The 21,792-nt window shown below is 40.4% G+C and overlaps 3 protein-coding genes across 4 annotated transcripts; 1 reads left to right on the top strand and 2 right to left on the bottom strand.

Annotated features, from left to right (window-relative positions):
• Positions 1–3,676: 3,676 nt before the first annotated feature.
• On the bottom strand, positions 3,677–10,839 carry LOC124133175 (mitochondrial ornithine transporter 1-like). 2 transcript variants are annotated; one of them, XM_046497437.2, is made up of 8 exons: positions 10,686–10,839; positions 8,499–8,652; positions 7,806–7,874; positions 7,256–7,318; positions 6,302–6,374; positions 5,802–5,849; positions 5,136–5,341; positions 3,678–4,456 (listed from the first exon to the last, which is right to left on the bottom strand). In XM_046497437.2, exons 1-8 carry the CDS (start codon positions 10,741–10,743, stop codon positions 4,282–4,284), a joined length of 846 nt encoding a protein of 281 aa, XP_046353393.2. In that variant the 5' UTR covers positions 10,744–10,839; the 3' UTR covers positions 3,678–4,281. The 2 variants fall into 2 exon arrangements, with proteins under 2 accessions (XP_048256459.1, XP_046353393.2); XM_048400502.1 differs by lacking the exons at positions 8,499–8,652; positions 10,686–10,839 and adding an exon at positions 8,074–8,250 and having other exon boundaries at positions 3,677–4,456.
• A 179-nt stretch (positions 10,840–11,018) lies between these two features.
• LOC124133178 (DNA polymerase epsilon subunit 4-like) lies at positions 11,019–16,129 on the top strand. The gene is made up of 4 exons (XM_046497441.2): positions 11,019–11,232; positions 12,473–12,557; positions 14,127–14,168; positions 15,869–16,129. The coding sequence occupies exons 1-4, from the start codon at positions 11,050–11,052 to the stop codon at positions 15,883–15,885; spliced, it is 327 nt and encodes a 108-aa protein (XP_046353397.1). The 5' UTR covers positions 11,019–11,049; the 3' UTR covers positions 15,886–16,129.
• Positions 16,130–17,209: 1,080 nt separating this feature from the next.
• On the bottom strand, positions 17,210–20,849 carry LOC124133177 (coiled-coil domain-containing protein 152-like). Its single transcript, XM_046497439.2, has 7 exons — positions 20,747–20,849; positions 20,108–20,176; positions 19,429–19,493; positions 18,744–18,846; positions 18,005–18,132; positions 17,511–17,600; positions 17,210–17,389 (listed from the first exon to the last, which is right to left on the bottom strand). The coding sequence occupies exons 1-7, from the start codon at positions 20,814–20,816 to the stop codon at positions 17,213–17,215; spliced, it is 702 nt and encodes a 233-aa protein (XP_046353395.2). The 5' UTR covers positions 20,817–20,849; the 3' UTR covers positions 17,210–17,212.
• Positions 20,850–21,792: the final 943 nt, after the last annotated feature.

Here is a 21,792-nt window from a genome sequence, read left to right as displayed (position 1 = left end):
AAAAATATCACATTCAAAATATATTGACGTATGATCCAAGATGGTTTTCCCATTTATTTAAAAAACATTCCACCTCTCCGTAAATATCCCAACCAGAATAAGTACCACATGACCAATTGTCATCCAACTCATTACCAGTGATTGTGATGTTTTTAAAATGTATTATTTTCCAAAAAATACCTGAAAGAAATAATCTTGCCTAAAATAAAAATAAAAACTGTTTACCATCTTCACATGTTAAACCTTCATGATCTGTGGATGAGGCACGTTTTGAGTTTTGCGTTTACAGTGGGCAGGGTGAAGAAAAATCCATAGCATCTGGGACAAGGGTGATACCCAGGTGAGCTATATATATATAATATTGGTTTTCTTATCCATGCTCAGCTTTAGAAAAAAAAGATCACATGAAAATCCTTGTTAGAATTGGTCTTCGGCAACCCATGCTTGTTGTAGGAGGTGACTAACAGGACTGGGTGGTCATACTCACTGACTTGGTTGATACATGTCGTATCCTTTTGTTTATTTGTTGTTCAACACAATATGCCAGATATATGACGGGGGTCTGTAAATAATCGAGTCTGGATCAGACAATCCAGTGATCCACGTTATTGGGATATGATGATATGCATCACCCAAGACAGCGAGCCTGACCACCCGATCCCATTAGTCGCCTCTTACAAGCATAGTCGCCTCTGACGACAAGCATGGGTTGATGAAGACCCAGTCAACCCCGGATCTTCATGGGTTTCATCATTTCCTCATCATATCCTAATTGCATAGATCATTGTGCATCATGTCAATCAATGGGTTGTGTGGTCCAGACTATATACTCACAGACTGTGGTCATGCACCTCGAATATTGCTGAGGCGATACAAGTCCGAAAAAGAAGATGTGTTGGTGAAAAAATATAAAAAAGGAACTAAAAAAAAACCTCTTTGGTTGGGAATACAACTAATAAGTTGCTTGCTAAAGACATGTAAAAGTTTTGTTTAAAACTGATTGTTATGCCTCAGTCACAATTGCCGTGTGGCGCGGTCGTGTGGTCGAAAATATCTACAGCCAATAGCAATTATAGGGCCGTCGCAGCATTCCCACGGTCACATACTGTAGCAGTCACATATGTTAGGGTAGCCGCACGGCGTATTTTTGACAAATACCAAGGTAGCCGCTGCACAGGGCAGCCGCACGGCAAACGCTAGGCCACCGTATGCCCAATGTATGGTCGCCGTGGAACTGCTCTACGGCATGGCTACAGCGTGTCTAATTGTCTATTTACTACGGCGTGACTAGAAATTAAAAAAGTTATAACTCTGTGCCATAATCCCACGTCAACCCCTACGGCCTATAATAGATAGTGATACGCCCTAGGGCGACTCTGCGGCCCGCTGCAGGTATCTCTCGATTTCGGGGGGCTAGGTCTGTCGTATCCTAGCTGTAGAGCAAATGTGACTGATGCATGATTGTGCCCTGCTGTGGAAAAAAACAAAGCTATAGGCAGATTTATGTCTTATGACTGAATGTAGAGGTTATTTTTTTTATAAAAATAAAACTTTGTTATTTCCACCCCCACCCAACCCCAAGGTGTGATATATACTCCTAAAAACAAGTTAAACAAGCCCACAATTAGAAGCAGCCATGACAGCTTAACTATAGTCATATGGTAAAATCGGGTGTGATGTAACTTCTTTTGATTGGTACATATTCAAGCGGGCAAATGGATAGATTTAACTAAATAAAATAAGCAGAGTAACAGATAGGGGCTGAACATCTGATATTTTGGGAGGCTCGGATTTTTTTTCATAAAATAAATTTCGCAAAAAAATATTGTTTGCATGACCTTAACCTGCAAAAAGAAACCATTTGTCACAAGAACAACCTTGATCGGTTTCTTTCATGGAAAGAAATCGTAAAACAGTGGTTGGAAATATATTCTTTTCCTTAAAATATTCCCTGGCCCCAATGAGATTATTAAACGGTTTGTTCCTTTGTGATTTCAACCACAGTCGACCTGTGAGTCATGTAACTGGAGTATTTGATTCATTCTTCTTCAATCTCATTAAAATCAGATCTTAGTTCTCGCTACCGCTAAACAAAGATCTGAGGACATCCCATTAGGGGTCACGTCAGAACAACCTTTCATCCGACCAATCAGAGCGTCGCTTACCAGATCATGAAAGTGAGAGTCGGAATGTGATTCTAATCATGCAGCCTCGAAAACTTTAAAACAGGGTATTCCGAACGATAGTTACGGGCTTAACGACTGATTCTATACAATCTAGAACATATATTAGCCATTCGAGAATGTACTTTTGTTCAGGTTTCAAATTTTTAAGCGAGAATTTGTCAAAATATGTTTCAAGCGTAGTCGCCAATTTGAAATTAGTGCCGTAAAGCACGAGAAAGCTGCCTTCTGATTGGCTAATGTCGACTTCTTGTCAGTAATTCCATTGGTCGGTCAGAGTTTGCGAAAGGTCGGTCTGACGTGACCCGTAATGGGATGTCCTCAGATCTTTGTTTAGCGGCAGCGAGAACTAAGATCTGATTTTAATGAGATTGATTCTTCTTAAAATATACACTCTGAAAAAAGTATGATGATCACACATTTAACATGTTAAAACACCTTTATCACACATACTCTACTCCAAACAAATTAAAGAACACTCACAATCTGAAGGCAGTGTGTTGCGATACCCGCCAGCCATAACAGATTTGCTATAATAATATGAAAACAAATTGGTGTTCTTTAACTTCTTTTGAGTAGTATATATAAAAATCCCCTCCAACAAACACAACACATTCACACCTTTGCATACAGAGTTCACATAATACAGGGTGCTTGAGTTCGCATGGTTAACACATTCAATTAATATACTCACTTCAAAATGGTATGTCCACAGAATTAGGAGATGGAGCGACCATGAGCGAGGTACGAACAAATATATAGAATGGACACAGAAAAATAACAATATTGCATACCGAGGGACGCACATTATACATTCATTCTACCCAATGTTTGACAAAGGTCCTGTTATAAAAGTACTTAGCAAATCCTAAACTACACATGATTTCATTACTTTACAGGACCCTCATATTTCATATAAGGACCCTTGAAAATAAGTATTGGGGTCCCCTGTACCCCTAGATTTGTAGGTCAAGGTAAAACACTGCCATGAGGAATACATTTTGACTTAGCTCTGAGATTGTCAGTAGGCATGGGTCATAGATCCTTCACTTCTGAGCAATATGGATATCCTATCACAAAATTTCAGAGGGAAACTCCTTCTTTTCACAGGTAAGGGCTCAATGACCCTGGCATCTCCCGCTAATGGCCTACCATTCAGCAACTTGAATACTGAATGCCGGGGGATATGTAGCAGAACAAATATAATATGGTCAAAGGAAAACAATGGTAGATTGAAGTCAAGGTGGTCCAAAACGAATTGAGCTCTGAGTATTATGCTGCCTTTAACAATGTCTGAGATTGCTTCCAGGGAAATGTATACGGAGATGTATACAAGGCATCGTACACACGGTACACTCTCCTACCCAGAGTTCCATGCGACCGGCAGCCAGCCAGCATAGTACCTCTGCCACAGGCCAGCGCCATGTGACGATTCGTCACATCTTTCACAGTTCATTCAAGATATTGCATATGCTTTTCATCCGTTTCATGTTTGACAAGTCTACACATTTTCATAAACAAATGTCAAAGAATGGTTACGGTTCATTAAGAAAGTATCCTAATACGTGAAAATCTATTTGTTTTTGCGTAGTTATCCTTTGTTTACATTGGTTGCACAGCTCCACGTGCAGTCTTCGAAGCCCAACGGAGAGCTAGCGATACGGTCACTTTGATGTATAAATATATATTGTCATGAAATTCACTGTCGCAGTGGTAGTAGCATATCTATATTATTATGCATAACAATATGTTAAGCGCCCCCAAATACTTGCATTAGTCCGTTCTATACTGATTTCTGAAAAAGCGTGTTTGTTTACAAACAAGAGAAAAGTCCGGTCATGTGATATGCAAATTAGCCTGTGGCAGTGGTGTTATGCTGAGTCACCACTGCGCCGGAGTGTGCACACGGTAGTGTATACGGAGATGTATACAAGGCAGTGTATGTGGATAAGTGTGTACGATATAAGGGACAGTGTATGTGGGGCTGACAGATACTCTTCAGACTTTCCTCTCACATAAAGCTGCCATTCTTTGATGCCAAACTGTTGAAAGGTGTATTTAGCCCCAACCCACTCACTACTTGTTTGTGAGATTACAGTCAACCCCTCAGACCCCACTCCGAGACAATCCTCTGGGCGAAGGACATCACCATCATGCTGGTTCCGTTAGCCAGGAAGCTGCGGATGGTGCCAGGCATCAGACCGCGATACAGAGCCAGCACCCCGCCTCTCTCCCGCACGATGATTCTCATCCGCTCCATCACCGACACATGCCTGCAAAAAAAAGCAGACGTAAAATGTTCCTCACTCAAAAATGGTTAAGGTCAGTTCAGTGAGTGAGTGAGTATGGTTTTACGCCGCTTTTAGCAATATTCCAGCAATATCATGGCAGGGTCACCAGAAATGGGCTTCACACAATGTACCCATATCGGGAATCGAACCCGGGTCTTCGGCGTGACAAGCAAACACTTTAACCACTAGGCTACCCGATTGCCCCCTAACGTCAGTTCAACATCAGTTAATATTTTTTGTTTGTTGTTTACTGCCGCACTCAACAACATTCCAGCTATACAACGGCGGTCTGTAAAGAATATTATAATATTATAAGCAAGGATCCACACTTTCAGGGTACTATTAAACAAGTCACAGAGCCTGACAACCTAATCCATCAACTCACTGAGTTGGTTTTTCGCCACTTTTAGCAATATTCCAGCAATATCACGACAGGGAACACCAGAAATGGGCTTCACACATTGTACACATATGATGAACCAAACCCTGGCCTTTGGCGTGACGAGCAAACACTTTAACCACTAGGCTACCCGACTGCCCCTAGCCCACTTATAATAACAAACATCCACAAAATTTCATCTGGCCATGAAGCCATTTCAGAGAAAAAGTCCAAAGTGTATGGAGGCCAATGGACGGCTTCTGATAACATAAGCCAACTGACCTGCCATAGTCACACTGCACCTGGCACTTCATGTACTCCAGTGGCCAAACAATCCACCACGCCAGTGTCGCCGCAATGCCAGATGTAAGGAATGGACCAATCAGGGGCTTCTTGAAGTGTTCAGGGAAGTGTCGCCTTCCTGAATCCACCAACATAAAGTAGGTACACATCAGCCCCATCGTCCGACACCAGGTCACACCGAAGCCCTAGGTGAGGGGAAACAGTATGTTCATTCATAGAAATCGTGCAGGATAAAAATGAGTGAGTGACTGACAGTGAGTGAGTGAGTGAGTGACTGACAGTGAGTGAGTGATCGAGAGAATGAGAGTGTAGGAGTGAGCATCTTCCAGAGGCAAGGGAGTTAACTGACTGTATAAGTCCAGTTTCCACCCTTGCCGAACTAGGCTGTAATTATGGAGTTATATTTTGGCTCGAATAACGAGTCTATGCATAGTCCAATCCCTTGCCGAACTACGCTGAAATCTGCACGGCATTTTACGAACCGGATGTCAATTTTGTTACACAATATTGATAGGACTATGCATAGACTCGTTAGTCCAGCCAATTGGTGGAAATTGGACTTTTATAGTCCCTTGCCCTGGGGAAGATGAGGATTGAGAGTTGGAGTGAGCACAATTTGATGAATGGATACACATATAGACTTACCGTGTACACCTTGCTGAGCTTCCACTTCTGGTTTGTCTGTCCTCGTACCTAGTCCAACAAATGATATAGAAATAGTGACAATCCATATAGAATCATTACAAGAAGCCTCGTATCAACATATTGGAGATCCAGATCAGCCATGCTTCTGACCCATACAATGTGAGAACACATATTGCTTACTCAGCATCGACCCGTGAAGATCCGGGGTAGAATAGGTCTTCAGCAACCCATGCCTCTTACGACAAGCATAGTCGCCTTTTACAGCAGGACTGTGTTGCTGAAGACCTATTCTACCCCGGATCTTCGTGGGTTCTATGCAATTAGGATACGATGACATGCATCAACCAAGTCAGCAAGCCTGACCATCCGATCCTGTTTGTCGCTTCTTACGATAAGAATATTTGCCTTTTATGGCAAACATGGGAGAAGACCTATTCTACCCCAGATCTTCACGGGTCCCAGGCTACAGTGCATTATACAGGATAGAAGTAAGAACAAACCTTGGCATATTCTAGAGGTGTTTCTATGATGGCCCTGGACGTGGACGCGATGGCACCTGCCCCCAGCACCCGGCTGTCGACACAACACAAGCATCATGCAGACTCAGACAGCACAAAACACACTCAGAAACATTTACATGAAAAGGACAGACCAGTTTAATTAATTCTTTCTACACATTAAACCAAACAAAACAGGTAGTGCCAATCCACTGATGCTCACCTGGCTCTACGCCTGGGACCCATGGGAACACAAGACTAACTGGACTTGTGGCTGGTCACGTGATTTTGTTTAATGGGAAAAGTTATCTAGATCTCCGGTTACACTATAAGTGACTCATGTTTGTATTTCTTTCTGACTATACAGGCATTAATTCTGACTTCTATACATTTGAGGGGGCACGGGTGGCCCAGTCGTCTAAGGGGCCGAGATTCGCTGTGCAGAGTTGCGTCCCTTAGGCAGGCCAGAAACCTATGATTGTGGGTTCGAATCCCGGTTCGCCCCCAATTATGTTTCTAGGTTTGTCAGCACCATACCCGTGCTCGTGGGTTTCACCTAAGGGTAAACGTCTGAGACCTGCATCACTTCGGGCTTTCCTCCCACATTAAACTGACACGCCGTGATATAACTGGAATTCTGTTAAAAGCGGCGTTAAACCCAACTCACTCACTCGCTCTATATGTTTCAAGTTTCAAGTTGACTTCAGTATGTATGACCAGATCGTTTTATACATGCATTTCATATCTAAAAACATTTTGCCAGGGATATGGTCAAACTGTCTCCTATCGGACATTGTTTATCTCTTTTATGACACATCTTCATTTAAAAATCATTTCATTCTATAAAAATAAATAATTTAAAAAAGTATCTATTTCATTTTTGCTTTTGATTTTAAGCAATGTCTGAGAGTGAAATAATGACTTCCATCCCCTACTACAAGAGAAGCTACTACTGACAGCTGCACGCCTCCCGATCCCGGCACCTCGTACCGCCAGCCAGGCGTGTCCATCAACGTGTACCTGGAATCCAAACCGTGTTGATTGGTCAGAATGATTGTCCACCAAGATAAGGAAACACATGAAGTTATAACATAGCTTGTTTCTTTGTTTAACTCTGCCTTCAGCAATATTCAAGCCATATGACAGTGGCCTGTAAATAATAAAGTCTGGACCAGACAATCCAGTGATTGATATTATGAGCAACAATCCCCATCCTTTGGTACGATGACATGCTTTCAACCAAGTCTCTGAGTCTGACTATCTGATGCAGCTGCCTCTTAAGACCTGCATGGGTTGCTATAGGGACCAATTGGCTGAAGCAGTGGTACATTTAGAGGATATTTTGTTGAGTAATTAATTAGAGAGTGCCTCATCACATTTTTCAGTGATAAACTAATGTTTTTCAGCAGCTTCTTAAAACAAAAGCTGCCACTGACATATTTTGATTTCTTGAAAAATGGTATATCATTTGACTTTTTTAAAATATGTTGTTCCAAATCACACTTACATGCCCTCAAAAACAGCAAACTGTGTTGACCGGTAGATCCCAGACCCCCACAGGGGAGGGATACAGCCTCTGGCAAAACAAAAACAGTATATGTTACCATGGCGATGAGGTTATAGTGGTAACCACGGCATCTGGTCTGCACACCGGTACCACCTGTCTCAGGTAGCAGGATAATCTCCAATTCGATGGTAAACATTTATAATCACTTACCTATCACAGAGCATACAGTCAAACCCTGTTATCTCAAACCAAGTGACAGTTCGCCTACCTGTACAACCCTCGGACTCCCTGTGTCTTGAGTGTCTGTAGAATCATGACAGTCTGCCTACCTGTACAACCCTCGGACTCCCTGTGTCTTGAGCGTCTGTAGAATCATGACAGTTCGCCTACCTGTACAACCCTCGGACTCCCTGTGTCTTGAGCGTCTGTAGAATCATGACAGTTTGCCTACCTGTACAACCCTCGGACTCCCTATGTCTTGAGGGTCTGTAGAATCATGACAGTCTGCCTACCTGTACAACCTTAAACTCCCTATGTCTTGAGCGTCTGTAGAATCATGACAGTCTGCCTACCTGTACAACCTTAAACTTCCTATGTCTTGAGGGTCTGTAGAATCATGACAGTCTGCCTACCTGTACAACCCTCGGACTCCCTATGTCTTGAGTGTCTGTAGAATCATGACAGTTTGCCTACCTGTACAACCCTCGGACTCCCTGTGTCTTGAGTGTCTGTGCAAACGTCTGTATCATGTTTGTTTTCTCAAATCCCACCTGGGCCTGCATCTTTGTCTTGAGAGTGTCGAAGGGATGCCCCACACAAACATTTGTGATGCCATACAGAACTCCCACTGTGATCAAGAGAATACAATAGCAAGATGATTAAGCCAGATACTCCTTCACAGATTTTGTGAAGCAAGTCAGACACATGAGGAGAGAGGATGTACCTTAACATTCAATATGAGCAACAGAGCTTTTGTTACCACTATAGAGACTCTAAATATTCATGACAAGATATGGCTAACTAAACCTGTTCCTATTTATTGGTCTTGTTATAAGTGAATACAGGTTACTTCTACAAGGCCTTAAAATGAGTTTTTAGTTATACATATTACTACATTGTAACATGAATTGGGAAATTGTTGGTACCAAATTGGGAATTTTTAATGATATTTGCTGGTGCCTTACATCAGCCTCTGAGCAGGTCTAGATAAATCCCTTACACCAGGCAGAATATCAGATTCAGGTTCTAAATTGCTTCAACATGTTCAAATACATGACATATTTATCATATATTTGTGATGACAAAGACTCAAACATGTTTAAGGCAGACATTATGTTAGATTTCATTCTATTGCATAAATATATTTGGTTTGTTTGTTTGTTGTTAAACTTTGCACTCAACAATATTCCTGCTATATGACAGCGTTCTGTAAAGAATCAAGTCTGGACCAGACAATCCAATATTGTGACCAGTATTGTGACCAATGATCAAAGCAGTTGAGTACAATGACATACAAACAGGCAAGCCTGACCATGGTGCACCCAACCAATTTGATCGCCTCCCCATGTGACACTGGATTAGCAGGAATAATATCATCAATTTGTATTGTAGTTAAATACCATATTCGACGTTTTGCGAGATTTGCTAATATATTGGCTAGTGAACAATCCCAATTAGCACCCCTACCGACCCCTATTCGCATATAATACACACCGCTTCCTTCCCCTATTCGCGTATAATACGCACCTGTGTGTTATATGCACCCTTTATGAAATTAAATTCTGGAAAAATATATCTGTTGTACATAAACATTTCAAGCTGTCAGCATAAATCACAAAATTTATCTTTCAACTCTGTTTTTCCTCAACAAAATAATGTTCTAATAAGGGCCCCCTAATTCTAATTTTGCGAGCGCCCTGGGTGCTTATTACGTCAAATACGGTAGTTCAATGCAATAAGTTTGCCCAGTAAAAAGACAATATCAAGTTCACACAAAGCACAAAGTTGTGTTATTGAGTGAGGCCTATATTTAGGGTCCATGGCTTCACATGCATCTGAAACAGCACCTCAGCAAAATGTCACTGAGTGAAAAAAGCACCGAGCAAAAACAGCACCGATTGGCAAAATGGTGTCACATCGCCTAAAGCGATAACGGCACCTTATTTTTTTTTTACCTTGCTCCTGAAATAAATGAAATAAAATTAAGGTCACTTGCAAGCACCAATAATTGTGAAATGTTAAAGCAAGTTTATATTAGAAATTAGCCTCCACTCCAATTAATATACTAACCGACTCTGATTGGGAGGTGCAACTAAACGTATTGTGAAAACATCACATGCTAAAAATGAAGCTAAATTAAATTAAACTCACATGGTCACTTGCAAACACAAATAATTGTGAAATGTTAACAATAACTGTCGAAGACAAGACAATGAATATGTAAATAAATCATATATTCTACAACATAACATAGTAAAACATGTAAATAAAGCATATACAACATCATAAATCGTTCTTATCGTTATAAGAAATAGAGGTGCCGTTTTCGCCCAAGAAATCGGTGACGTGTTGCTGAGGTGCCGTTGTTGACTGCACCCACAGAAGCAGAAAAGTGATACAAGTTTCCTAAAATACTGGACTATATATAAACAGTACCCTGAAGCAGAACAGTAATATTACTGAAACACCGGACCCACACGTATAAACATACGTCTATTTATAATTAATCTATACATATGGCTCCGGTGTTTCAGTGATATCCCTATGCTTCAGGAGCCTATGGCCCAGCTAGCGAGCAAATTAGCAGGTGCCCTGGCATGCATATGAAATATGCCATTAAATCCACGCAGTGTCAGCTGATTATTGTGATTTGAATTTTACCTCCAAGCCCTATGGCCCCTTCTCTTATCCAACTCGCTCTCTCTTCGTTATGTGTCATACTGTTATCAGCTGTGGTCAGACTGTACGTGCTGTTAGAGGTCGCAATGCCAGTCCACCAATGACCCCGCCCACTTTACATAAATACTAAAATTGGGAACTTTCGAGCGAAAAGGAAGTGCGGTTTTAAAAATAGACACATATCAATATCCATTTTGTAAAATTAAAATGTAATATTTCGCAAGAAGATTAAAATGAATACACCGAAAATTGTATTACTTTCGGTGTGTATTGTTTACACATAAATGTTCAAACTCTGAATTCGTATAACTTGAGTGACTTTGTTTTTCTTTGTACCGTCAGAAATATGGCGGGAGAAGACGAAGTTTCTCAAGTTGTCGAGGAGGAAATCCAGTCTCAGACAACTGAACAATCTGGATCTGACCGGCTATTTAAGCTACCCTTATCTAGAATCAAGCACATTATTAAATCGGACCCAGATGTGTCACTAGCTAGCCAGGAAGCTGTGGTGTCTTTGGCGAAAGCAGCGGTATTTGTTTTGTGTTCGGTTTTCGATCATTTCTGAACAGTGACAATTTGAGCTTGTTTGATACGCAGTCTTCATATTATCATTATTTCTACAGTATACAAACAGAGACCGTGAAATATATTTTATTTTAATATCTATTTGATGGTCACTGATAGAACCTAGAAATGCTAATTACGTTACGAGGCATTTAGATCTGTATGTTGTATTTAGTATAAAAAAGTAAACAGTTAAAGGCAAGGTACCGCCCATTATTACATGGGTGAGTGGGTCAGAGGTTTTGATGCACTAATGTACTCAAATTAATTACCCTGCCCTTGTCCTTGTCTCGTTTATGGCCATCTTCCCGAGGCAAGGGAGTTAACTGACATGAATACATGGCTAGGAATCATAGAGTTTTATTTGGCTGGACTTATGAGTCTATTCATAGTTAAATCAAAATCCTGAAAACATATCAACATCCTGTTCATAAATAACATGGGAACTGCAGTGCCGAATTCGTTCGATTGCAGGATTTGGAGAGCGTGCCAACCTCTGCCAACGACTACATCTGCGACATTGTTTTGTGATTTCCTATTGTGTAGATCTACATGGGAATAAAGCCCAGTGGCAGACCTCATCACAAAGCGGTTTCACAATCTGGATGTGGGCTTTGGATGACAAAAAAAACAGGAGACTTAATTATTTATGTCAATGCGCAAAAGAGGAATTCCACTGTGACATATTTATCATATTTATGCAACAATTCTCTTGCTCTTTCAGCTTTTGCATATCCCTCGTGATGGCTTCCTCAAAATTGGGATCACATTTACCAAGGGCCCTTGGATTATTCCCTGGTGAAAAGAGGGGATTTAGTGGATTGTAGGGTCCGGCTAGAACACATTAACTGTGTTTTTGGCATATTTTTAGATGCAAGGCATATGTAAAATCAAAAATTATTTCCGAGTGATTCTTTGCCGAAGAACTTGAAATCATTCGCGCATTCTGATTGGTTTGTTGTATTTTCGCACACAACATTCATCGATAGGGGGACGAGACTTCTTGCAGGTTACGGAAAGGGGCGAGTGGTGACGAATGGACAACTTGGTTGTGTCTCATCGTTGCTCAACAATGAAAAACTGGATTGTTTAGTCTAGACTCGATATTTACAGGCCGCCGCCATGTCGCCGGGATATTATTGAGTGCTGTGTTGAACAACAAATAAACAATCTTGATCCAATTTTAAAATTTGTTATTGTTTCAGGAACTCTTCATTCAGATGTTAGCCAAGGATGCTGCAACAAAGACACTACAAGGGAAGAGGAAAACACTACAGAGAAAAGACTTAGGTATGTCTTCTGAAAAGTTTTTTTTATCTCATTGTCAGACAATTGCAAATTGCACTGTTGGGGGAGTCAGAACAGATACTAGACATGTACCTAGGACCCCTGTCAGTGTACACAAATTTACTTTACCAAAATCAAAGTACAGGATTGTATCCTAGCACAGCAGTATGAACAGTTTGTCTATTTTATTCCCTCTTGAAGTTTATTTTCACAAGGCACCAAACTGTCTCCTTCGCGTATGCCAGACAATGGAGAATTGAATCAGAACACTTCTTAAGCATGTTCAGAAACAGGAATCACTGTTTAATATTTCAGTGGGAAGTTGAGAAAAGTGATATTTTCATTGTAGTGAACATGACACTTACGGAACTATTGTCATACAAGAGTTACCTCCCTGCAAAGTGTCCTTTTTACATTAGTTCCACATTCCGCTGTTGGTTTTGTTTATGATCTTATCCAAATGTATGATAAAGAACTTTAGTGACCTCAAATATGTTATTTTACTTTTGTTTATATTTGTTAGGATTTTGCAAGCTAGGAACTACCTTTTAAGTCACAATTACAAGGGTTAGTGAAACACCACTGCATGTTAAGTACAGAGAATTTACGTTTCAATTTGTAATGAAAAATATAATTGTAGACAACTACACAAAAAGTATATAATATATAGGATATGACATGTGTTGATGTATCTCTCATCTCGTGACTAGAGGGAGGGTGGAGGTGTTTGAGATATTTTCAAGGCCACTCGTGAAAATATCACTTTCTCCCCCATGACAAAATGGGAGAAACAAGACATTTCACTTGACACATGAAATATCCTCTATATATTTGACATGCATACATATTGCCAAGCTAGGGAACATTGGTGTTTACAAAAAGGTACCTAGACTACATTCCTGTCGTACTAGTGCAAACAACACCGACTGCAGCATTGCTTTGTGCCACAGCTTCATCCAAGCTTGGTGAGCTGCTTGCGAGGGTGAACGATGATAAAAGAAGATGTTGTCAGTATTTACATAATAGTCTCTGATGGTGGGATACTATCTCCAGATGAGCCAGTGGTGTTTCGGGAGAGACATAATTATGATCTCTGCCCTATTAACAAATGAAGTTTTGTGTTGAAGTTATAGATTTGAATCGAACAAATAGAATTGGCCTGATATTTCGGTCGTTACCTCTTATATGTTCAATTTCATTAAAGTCGACTCAGACATTTTGAAAGTTCTAGAAAAAGGTGTGCTACTGTTGCAGCACGAGTCCTTATAATGATAACATATAGTTAAACCCTTAAAAAGGGCAATTTTCTACTAGTCCTCATGATACCTTAAGTATTGGGCAGTTTGGCAAGTGAGTGAGTGAGTAATTTTTGCAAAACGTCGCATCAACAATCTTGCAGCTGTTCGCGGCCCAGTGTGGCAAGGACTATAGGACTACTGCCAATTTCTAACTCTGTGTTGGTATTTTTAGGTAGTGATTTGTCTAAATATTTCTGGATTTTATACATGTTAGAACCAAAATTGCTAAATGAGAATGAGTGATCTGATGTAAATAACATGATTTCTGTTACAGATGTCATTTTGGACACAAGAGATTGCTATGCTTTCTTAGAAGGTAAGAGGATTTTGTTTTTTTAGCTCCTCTTGAAGTGAGCTTATGTCATGGGTCTTTGTCTGTTTCTTAAACTATTGAACATATCAGATCATGTCACAACATTTTTCAACATAATGAATTATTATACCCCGCCATGAAGTGGGGTGGGGGATATAGGAACAGAGTACGTCCGTCCGTCCATTTCTCAAAGGGGACAAGTTTTCTCAAAAACTAATTAAGTTAGAGAAATTAAAGTTTGCATCCTGGTGTTCCTGGTCATGATCTCAAATGAGTTCGAAAATTGATGTCATAAATTCAATTTTTACAAAGTTGTGGCCCTCGCTCAGTGATTTTCCACTTAGTGCATACTATGTGAAATAGGGACAAGTTTTCTCAGAAACTACTGAAGTTACATGAATGAAATTTTGCATGCTTATCTAAGAGATACTTGTTAAGATTGAGTGTGAAAATTGGTCCCGTCAATTAATCGTTTACAGAGTTATGGCTCTTGCTCAGTGCAAACTATTGAAGTTGAAAGAAAGTTTGCATGCTTATCTAAGAGATACTAGTCAAGCCTTTAGCTAACAATGCAGTTAGACAATGAAGGGATGGGGGGGAATTCCAGGATTAGATCTTGTCATTCATGCCTTGCCGGTGGAGAGCTTTCAAATCAATAATCCATTTAAGTTCAGTGGATCGGCATCTAGCTGTGCTTTGGTCTGACTCAGGGTCTGTTTTTAGCTGTTGTATGATTTGTTGAGTGTCCTACAGAATGAAAGTGTTTGACAACAGGTTTGTCCCTTTGGTGGTTGATATCGCAAAGTGTTCTTGACTCTGATGCAGAAGTGTCGTTTCGTTTCTGTCGTAATGTTTCCCACATTTGGAGCAGTTTAGTAAATGGATTATGTTTCTAAATGTACAGGTGAAATGCATTTGTCATTTGTATTTTTTGCCTGTTATATGGCTACTGTAGGTGTTAACTGATTGTTTGTGACAGTTGTCATCCAGGTTGGTGACAGTTGGGCAACTGATTTGTGGTTTGAGTGGTGGGTATGTAATTGCCGCCTTCACGAGGATGTCTCTAAGTGTGTGCTTCCTTGTATATGCTGTGATGGGTGGACCGCCTCCATGGCCTAGTGGTAGAGCGGAAGGTCCATGGTTCGATCCCCGACCGTGTCATACCAATAGACGTTAAAAGATGGTACTTGTTGTGACCCTGTCTGGCACTCGGCATTAAGGGGCTAAAACAAGGACTGGTCGGCTTGGAGTCAGTGTACTGTGTCTGAGTGGGGTATTCATGTTAAACTGCGGCATGGTATCTCAGTGAGCTAGCACTATAAATCGGCATCAGTCCGGACTAGTACAAGCAGCCACACAAACACACACACACGTACATACACGTCGCTATATAAGTACAATAATCTTGGACGCAACGTTAAACCCCATTTCACCTCACCTCACCTGTGATGTGTGGGACTCAGAACATGTCTGTGCAGGTATCTGACCCTATACGTAGGTGCCAAGACAGTCTGATGAGAGCCCCCAAGCTCGAAACTAGTCACCAATACTTTAGATTACTCTTGGGTTTTATCCAAAACCCTATTCTTATCTAACAATGCAGTTAGTTAGACCACTGTCATAGACAAAGGAGCCATGGTTTATTTCATTTTAGTTAGTTTATTATGTTTTCCTTCAGTGACTAATTGTATCCTGTGTTCCAGGAGTCCTCGACTCGTGATGAGGGGATTGCAGAGAGGAATTGGTTCAGATCCTATTCACCCCCTGGGGGAGATACAGTGCTGAGGAGCAACAGATGGACAAAAGCAAGGGAGGCTCTTGGGAGCAGTGTGTGCCTATGAAAACATTTCTTGCCTCTGAAGTCCATGTTACTCAGTTCAGATATATACCGACTACTAAAGGGGTCATACATTGTAAATAGTTTTTAGATGTCTTTTTAGTCAATAAATTTATTTTACAACCTTTTCGTCTGTCTTGTTGACGTGCACGGCTCGAATTCTTCGATGATTATACTAGTAATTGCAACACAAATATAGGATCATATAGCTGGAATATTGCTAAGGATAGCATTAAACAATGAACAAAACAACACAAAAAAGGAATGTATGCGTAATATTGTGCTGCACAATCCACTTTTCAGTTATATCATGGCAGCCTGTAAATAATCAGGTAGTTGAGACAAACCAGTGACTGAATGCATAAACATGGGAATAATGACACGGTTAGTCGTTAGTCGTCATGCCTGACCATCTGATCCTCGTTGGTTGGCTCACTCACAATACACTCATGCAATTCTGGGAACCCATTCTTCATGGAATCTCTACAGGACTATGTCACACATTGCCTAGGTCATCACTGCATCCACCTGCTCCAATCTGGCAACTAGCATGCTCGGGATGTATTCTGACACCGAAAAAGAGTCAGATTAAAAACAAAGCCAGTCCAGGTTTTGGAAAGCAAGATGGCCCCCATGAAACCGGTTCTTGTTTTCTATCTGGAACCCTTTTTCAGAGTTCGTTGTGGATGAAGTAAAGTTAGGTTTAAGTGTTTAAGGAACACATTGGTATATATGTTTGAAATGAATTTCATGAATTTGTTGGCAAACGGGGTGGTAGAAGTGGGCTGTAAATCATATACTGGCTCCTGCACACATTTAGAGACTTTTCAATTGATGATCCATGGGTATGGCTCTCAGATAAAAGGTGAATGAATCAATATTGTAAATGCTGCAGGTACAGTTTGGCAAGTAATAATTACATGTACTTAATGTGTCCCGATTTCATTAAGGGCCCTTATAGGGAGAGTGGATGACACCATTTCAGTGTCAGAACATGAGGCCATGTTTTATTTGTATAATAGATGATTGCTGGCAAAATAAGTTCACTTACCCCTTCCGACAAAAAACGTCTTATTGACATTCAAAATGTAATTTTAAAGTTTATTCAGCTATTGCATTGAGTACAGAACTGAAACCCCTAAGAATAATTTGTATTTCCCAAAACAGAACGTCATTCAATCTGCCGTTTTGGTTATCAATTTACAGTATGCTATGATATCCGTTTTCTCTTCCCCATGGATAATGTCTGCCTCTGCCGTTGAGTCTGTTGGGCGACACTCCCCGCCTGCAGGGCATTGGCCCCTGCAAGCCTCTCTTCCAATCCTGCTATGGTCAGCCTCAGGTGGGACAACTTCGACTCGTATTCGTTCTTCATGTTTTGAAGTTTCTGTTGACATATGTTCGTAAATTGAACAGTGGCAAACAAATTCCATTTATATGGTGAACACTTGCAAATGTAAAGGGACATCACATGCACAAACTGCACTTATCTTGATGCAAGATCTGACCTTTCTGAAGATGTCGCTGTTGGCAGAGGATGTCTGGTTCTGGTTACTAAGTGCATTTAGTCGCTGCAGGCGGGCCAGCTTGCCTTCGTACTGATAAGCAAAATATCATACTGAGACACACTGAATACAGTCAAGGGTGTAAGTCGTCAATGAATTTATATAATAATTTGGGATGCTTGTAAAGTAATGAATTAAAAAAGCAGTTTCAAGAATCGCTTCTAAACTTACACTGAACACTCTGAAGAGTGTTCTGTACATTTTACAACTGTATCCTCTTTTCTATATATATACTTTTGCTACCATCGCACTTATGTCTAATCCCGACTAGTCAAAACCTGACTTAAGTGTTGCCACACCCAAGTCCAGCTTAAACAAATTCTACTGTATTTTCCAATGATAAAAAGTTTGCACATTCTGTCATGATAAACGTATCATTATGTACAAATCTATACAAAAAAGGCACAAATATACTGGAGATTTATTACTATGACTACCTCTAGAGACGCCCTGGACAGTTCCGCATCTTTGCTGTTCTGGAGCTTCTTCAGGTTGTCCTCAGACTTCCTCAGGTCCCTCTCTCGGTCCGCCACTTGCCGCTGCAGCAATTCACGTTCAAGGGAAGCTGGGGGAAAATGTCATCAATCATCAAAGTAAAGTAGATATTGTGCCAGCTGATTATATTGTGTAAACGTTTAAACGATATCCGAAAGAATGGCCATACTGCATGGACGTGGTATCACGTGTAGTTCTGTACACATCCTAAATTGAAATACGTTTGTGTGTTGTTTAACGTTGCATTCAGCAATATTCCGGCTATACGACGACGGTCTGTAAATAATCGAGTCTGCATCAGACAAATAAGTGATTGAGGAACGATCCACGATGTCTCATTAAAGCCAGATCTCGCTAGCGCAAAGCACACTTTGTTTAGCGTGACGGGAACTAAGATCTGATTTTAAGGAGATTGTCGGGTACAAGGACACCTGTCAACCAAGTCACCGACCCTGACCACCCAGTTCACTGAGTTGCCTCTTACTGCAAGCACATCACATCCATTATAAAACTGGCTAGCCAATACTGAAATCGCAATGGGGGTGTCTATCAAAGGCAAACACTTCGTAACCCGTTATTCTTGGTATTAGTTAATACATTTTAAGTGATACTACTATACTGGCTCTCGGTATCCACACACTTATGTTTTGGGACAGAACCGTTTCAATGAACAAGGCCCACCTTCTGTCTTTAGCCTTTCGTTGACCTTGACCATCCTTTCTTCCACCACCTCCCTCGTCTGTTGCAGCGCCTTGGCGTGGGTCTGCTTCTCCTCAGTCAGTTGCTGAATGGGTGGTATAGATGTGAACAATTCCAAAATAATCAAATGATATTGTTTTTGTTTTTTTCAGTTTTATTTTGCCCTCATACTCATCAGTATTCCAGCCATGTGGAGACTGTCTAAATAATCGAATAATTATTCAGTGTTTGGTTTTCTGATCAACGTTCCACGCGGTCGGTCACTGAGCCTGGTGTAGGGTGAGGTGAATATACTTTGAATGAGATTCTAAGTATCACTCCTATGTCCCGGGTTCGATTCCCGACATGGGTACAATGTGTGAACCCCATTTCTAGTGTCCCCGCCGTGATATTGCTGGAATATTGCTAAAAGCGGCGTAAAACCATACTCACTCACTCACTCCTATGCCATAGGCAGATCCAGAGGTGAGCCCGGATCCCCTGGACCCCACCTCTGGATCCGCCTATGGCATAGGAGTGATACTTAGAATCTCATTCAAAGTATATTTCTGCTTCCGATTCTTGACAACGTTTATAAGTAACATTGACCCTCATTCCACTCCGACTGGATGTGTAGATAATATATTGTCCCTTCAATACAACCCAGAACCTGGTACACTATACACACCTTCTGCAGAGCTTCTAGTGCCATCTCCTTCTCTGCTGACCGCAGTCGGAGTTGTCTGTTCTCGTCTGGAAACCGGCAACATGCACAGACACATGATGACATGGTCATTCATAATTATACAAATAATGATTACGTCTCTCTCAAAACAATAAGACCCTATCTGATCCCTGTAGTGCTACAAAATACATTTAGTCAAACCTAACTAATGTCTGGCATTTTTCTTAAGCATCCGTGAATGTTTATGTACATTGACTTAAATATCTTGTCCTGAAGAATTGTATCTTTGAAGTAATAAGCAGTCATGGCAGATGGTACTCTTATTTAATCATCTCTTTGAATCATTAACTGAGGACCATAAAATTGTCAAACATTTCAAGTTTCAGTTTAGGAAATTTTGAACAAATCATATGCCACTGTCCTGCCCGCAACACTGTATAGTTAATGTTGTGTAATCGCTGGAAATGCAATGTACATCAGCCTGTCTCACAGTCCCCGAATCATATTGTTTTCCGTTCGCCTAGCCGTTTCTGTAATGGTACAGATTTAAATGAGCAAGTCCAGATTTTTTCAAATGTTTTTCTCCCAGCACACTGGGGCTCCCTTTCCGTTGTTTTGTTCCTGACATATGCCAGGAAACAATTAGGACTATAAGCTAGTAATTATAAAATGACTGAAATACCTTCCAAAGTACAAATTCTGTCCAGATGCCTGCTAGAGTTCTTGACCAGTTCGTGAACAGCGTTCAGTTCTAAAATAGCATTCCTTGACATGAAACGTATGACCACATATACGTAGTGTCTGTTTGGGTAAAAGCTTTCAGACCACTTGACTTTAAAAATATTGATATATGACAGTATACAGACAATATCCACATTGTTTGGATTATTATAATTATGAGATACAAATACTTTGTTTTCTATGGGTAAAACATAGACACTGGGAGCAAATATATACAAATGGAATAGGATTTCCACGTGTTTGCTGTTTATTGTTTTTTATCCAACCCTTGAGAAAAGAAGAAGTTGACCTTGTATAGAATTTGAGTTCAGAGTGCTTCTGAGAAAAACAGACATCTAATAACAGTCATCAGAATCATATATAGTTTCCCTCAAATATTATATGTTTTGACAATGACGAAATTTCGACCTTATTATTGCCTAAATTATTTCCAAGGTTTATGATGTGATACAACACAGTGTTACTGTGATCATCTGTGACATCCAATGTTTTCATCTGAAAGTGGGTGTGAAGGCAAGCATAGCGTATATTTTAATTACCGAGATACAATGTCCAATATTGTGCATGGGAATCTCCATACCATTTTTTATTTTCTGATTTCTGTCTGTCAATCGATGTCTCTCCTGATCATCCGCCCGAACATCTTCCATCAACTCATTGCGTTCCTTAAGAAGACCTTGGAAGCTCTGGAATAAATGAAGTATGGTTACATAGAAATAAAAGATTTTATAATTTGTTCTCTGGTGTTGGGTCGCCTTTATTTGTGTCCATGTTCCAAACGTAATTGGTGATTGATTTTATATATACAATAAAAGCATGTGATCCGCAGCCATGTGTCTGTCCTTTCATGGTATGTTTCTTGAAACTCTCACATCATGTATGTCAGGTTTTTTCTTAATTATATATTAAGTGCAAAATAGTTATCATAATATAAGCCACGGTGTCTCCCAAAACATTCAAAGTTAGATGTTACAAAAAGTACTAGATTTCTTGCAGTTATATAAATATATGCCGGATAAAAGAAAGTATACACCCAAGAAATGGTTATTCGTTGGTGGTGTATTTGTACGGCTATCATAGTTAAAACTGTGTTTTGGATCCAAAGTTTGCAGTGTTTCGGCGACTTTTTGCAGCCTATAGTAACGTTTGATAGCGTTAATATTTTTTTGTCAAACCCAATTTTCCAGTGTATTCTTTCTTTTGCTCGCCAGTTTATTTCTACTTTTAATAGCAAACAAAACATTACTTACTCATCTAGCTGGTATCAATTATTTTATATTATTAAGAAGTAAGGCATATGTTCGGAGATCAAGTTGCTTACATAATATGTGTTGCGTGATGCAGCGGAAAGTTTGGTACTTTAAGTGAGTGAGAATGGTTTTACGCCGCTTTTAGCAATATTCCAGCAAAACCACGGCGGGGAACACCAGAAATGGGTTTCACACATTGTTCCCATGTCGGGAATTGAACCCGGCGTGACGAGCGAACGCTTTAACCACTAGGCTACCCAACCGCCCCTGGTACCGTTAATAACATCAGTCACCAAATATGAGATATCTATCTGAGGGAGTATGTACTGGGACCCAAAACGCAAACAACACAGAAATAACAGACACATATAATATA

This window comes from Haliotis rufescens, unplaced genomic scaffold, assembly GCF_023055435.1.
Source record: "Haliotis rufescens isolate VD_foot unplaced genomic scaffold, xgHalRufe1.0.p SCAF_2, whole genome shotgun sequence".
NCBI classification, from domain to species: Eukaryota; Metazoa; Mollusca; class Gastropoda; order Lepetellida; family Haliotidae; genus Haliotis; species Haliotis rufescens.
Note: the sequence above shows the minus strand (reverse complement) of the source record. Positions and strands in the feature narration are given on the sequence as shown.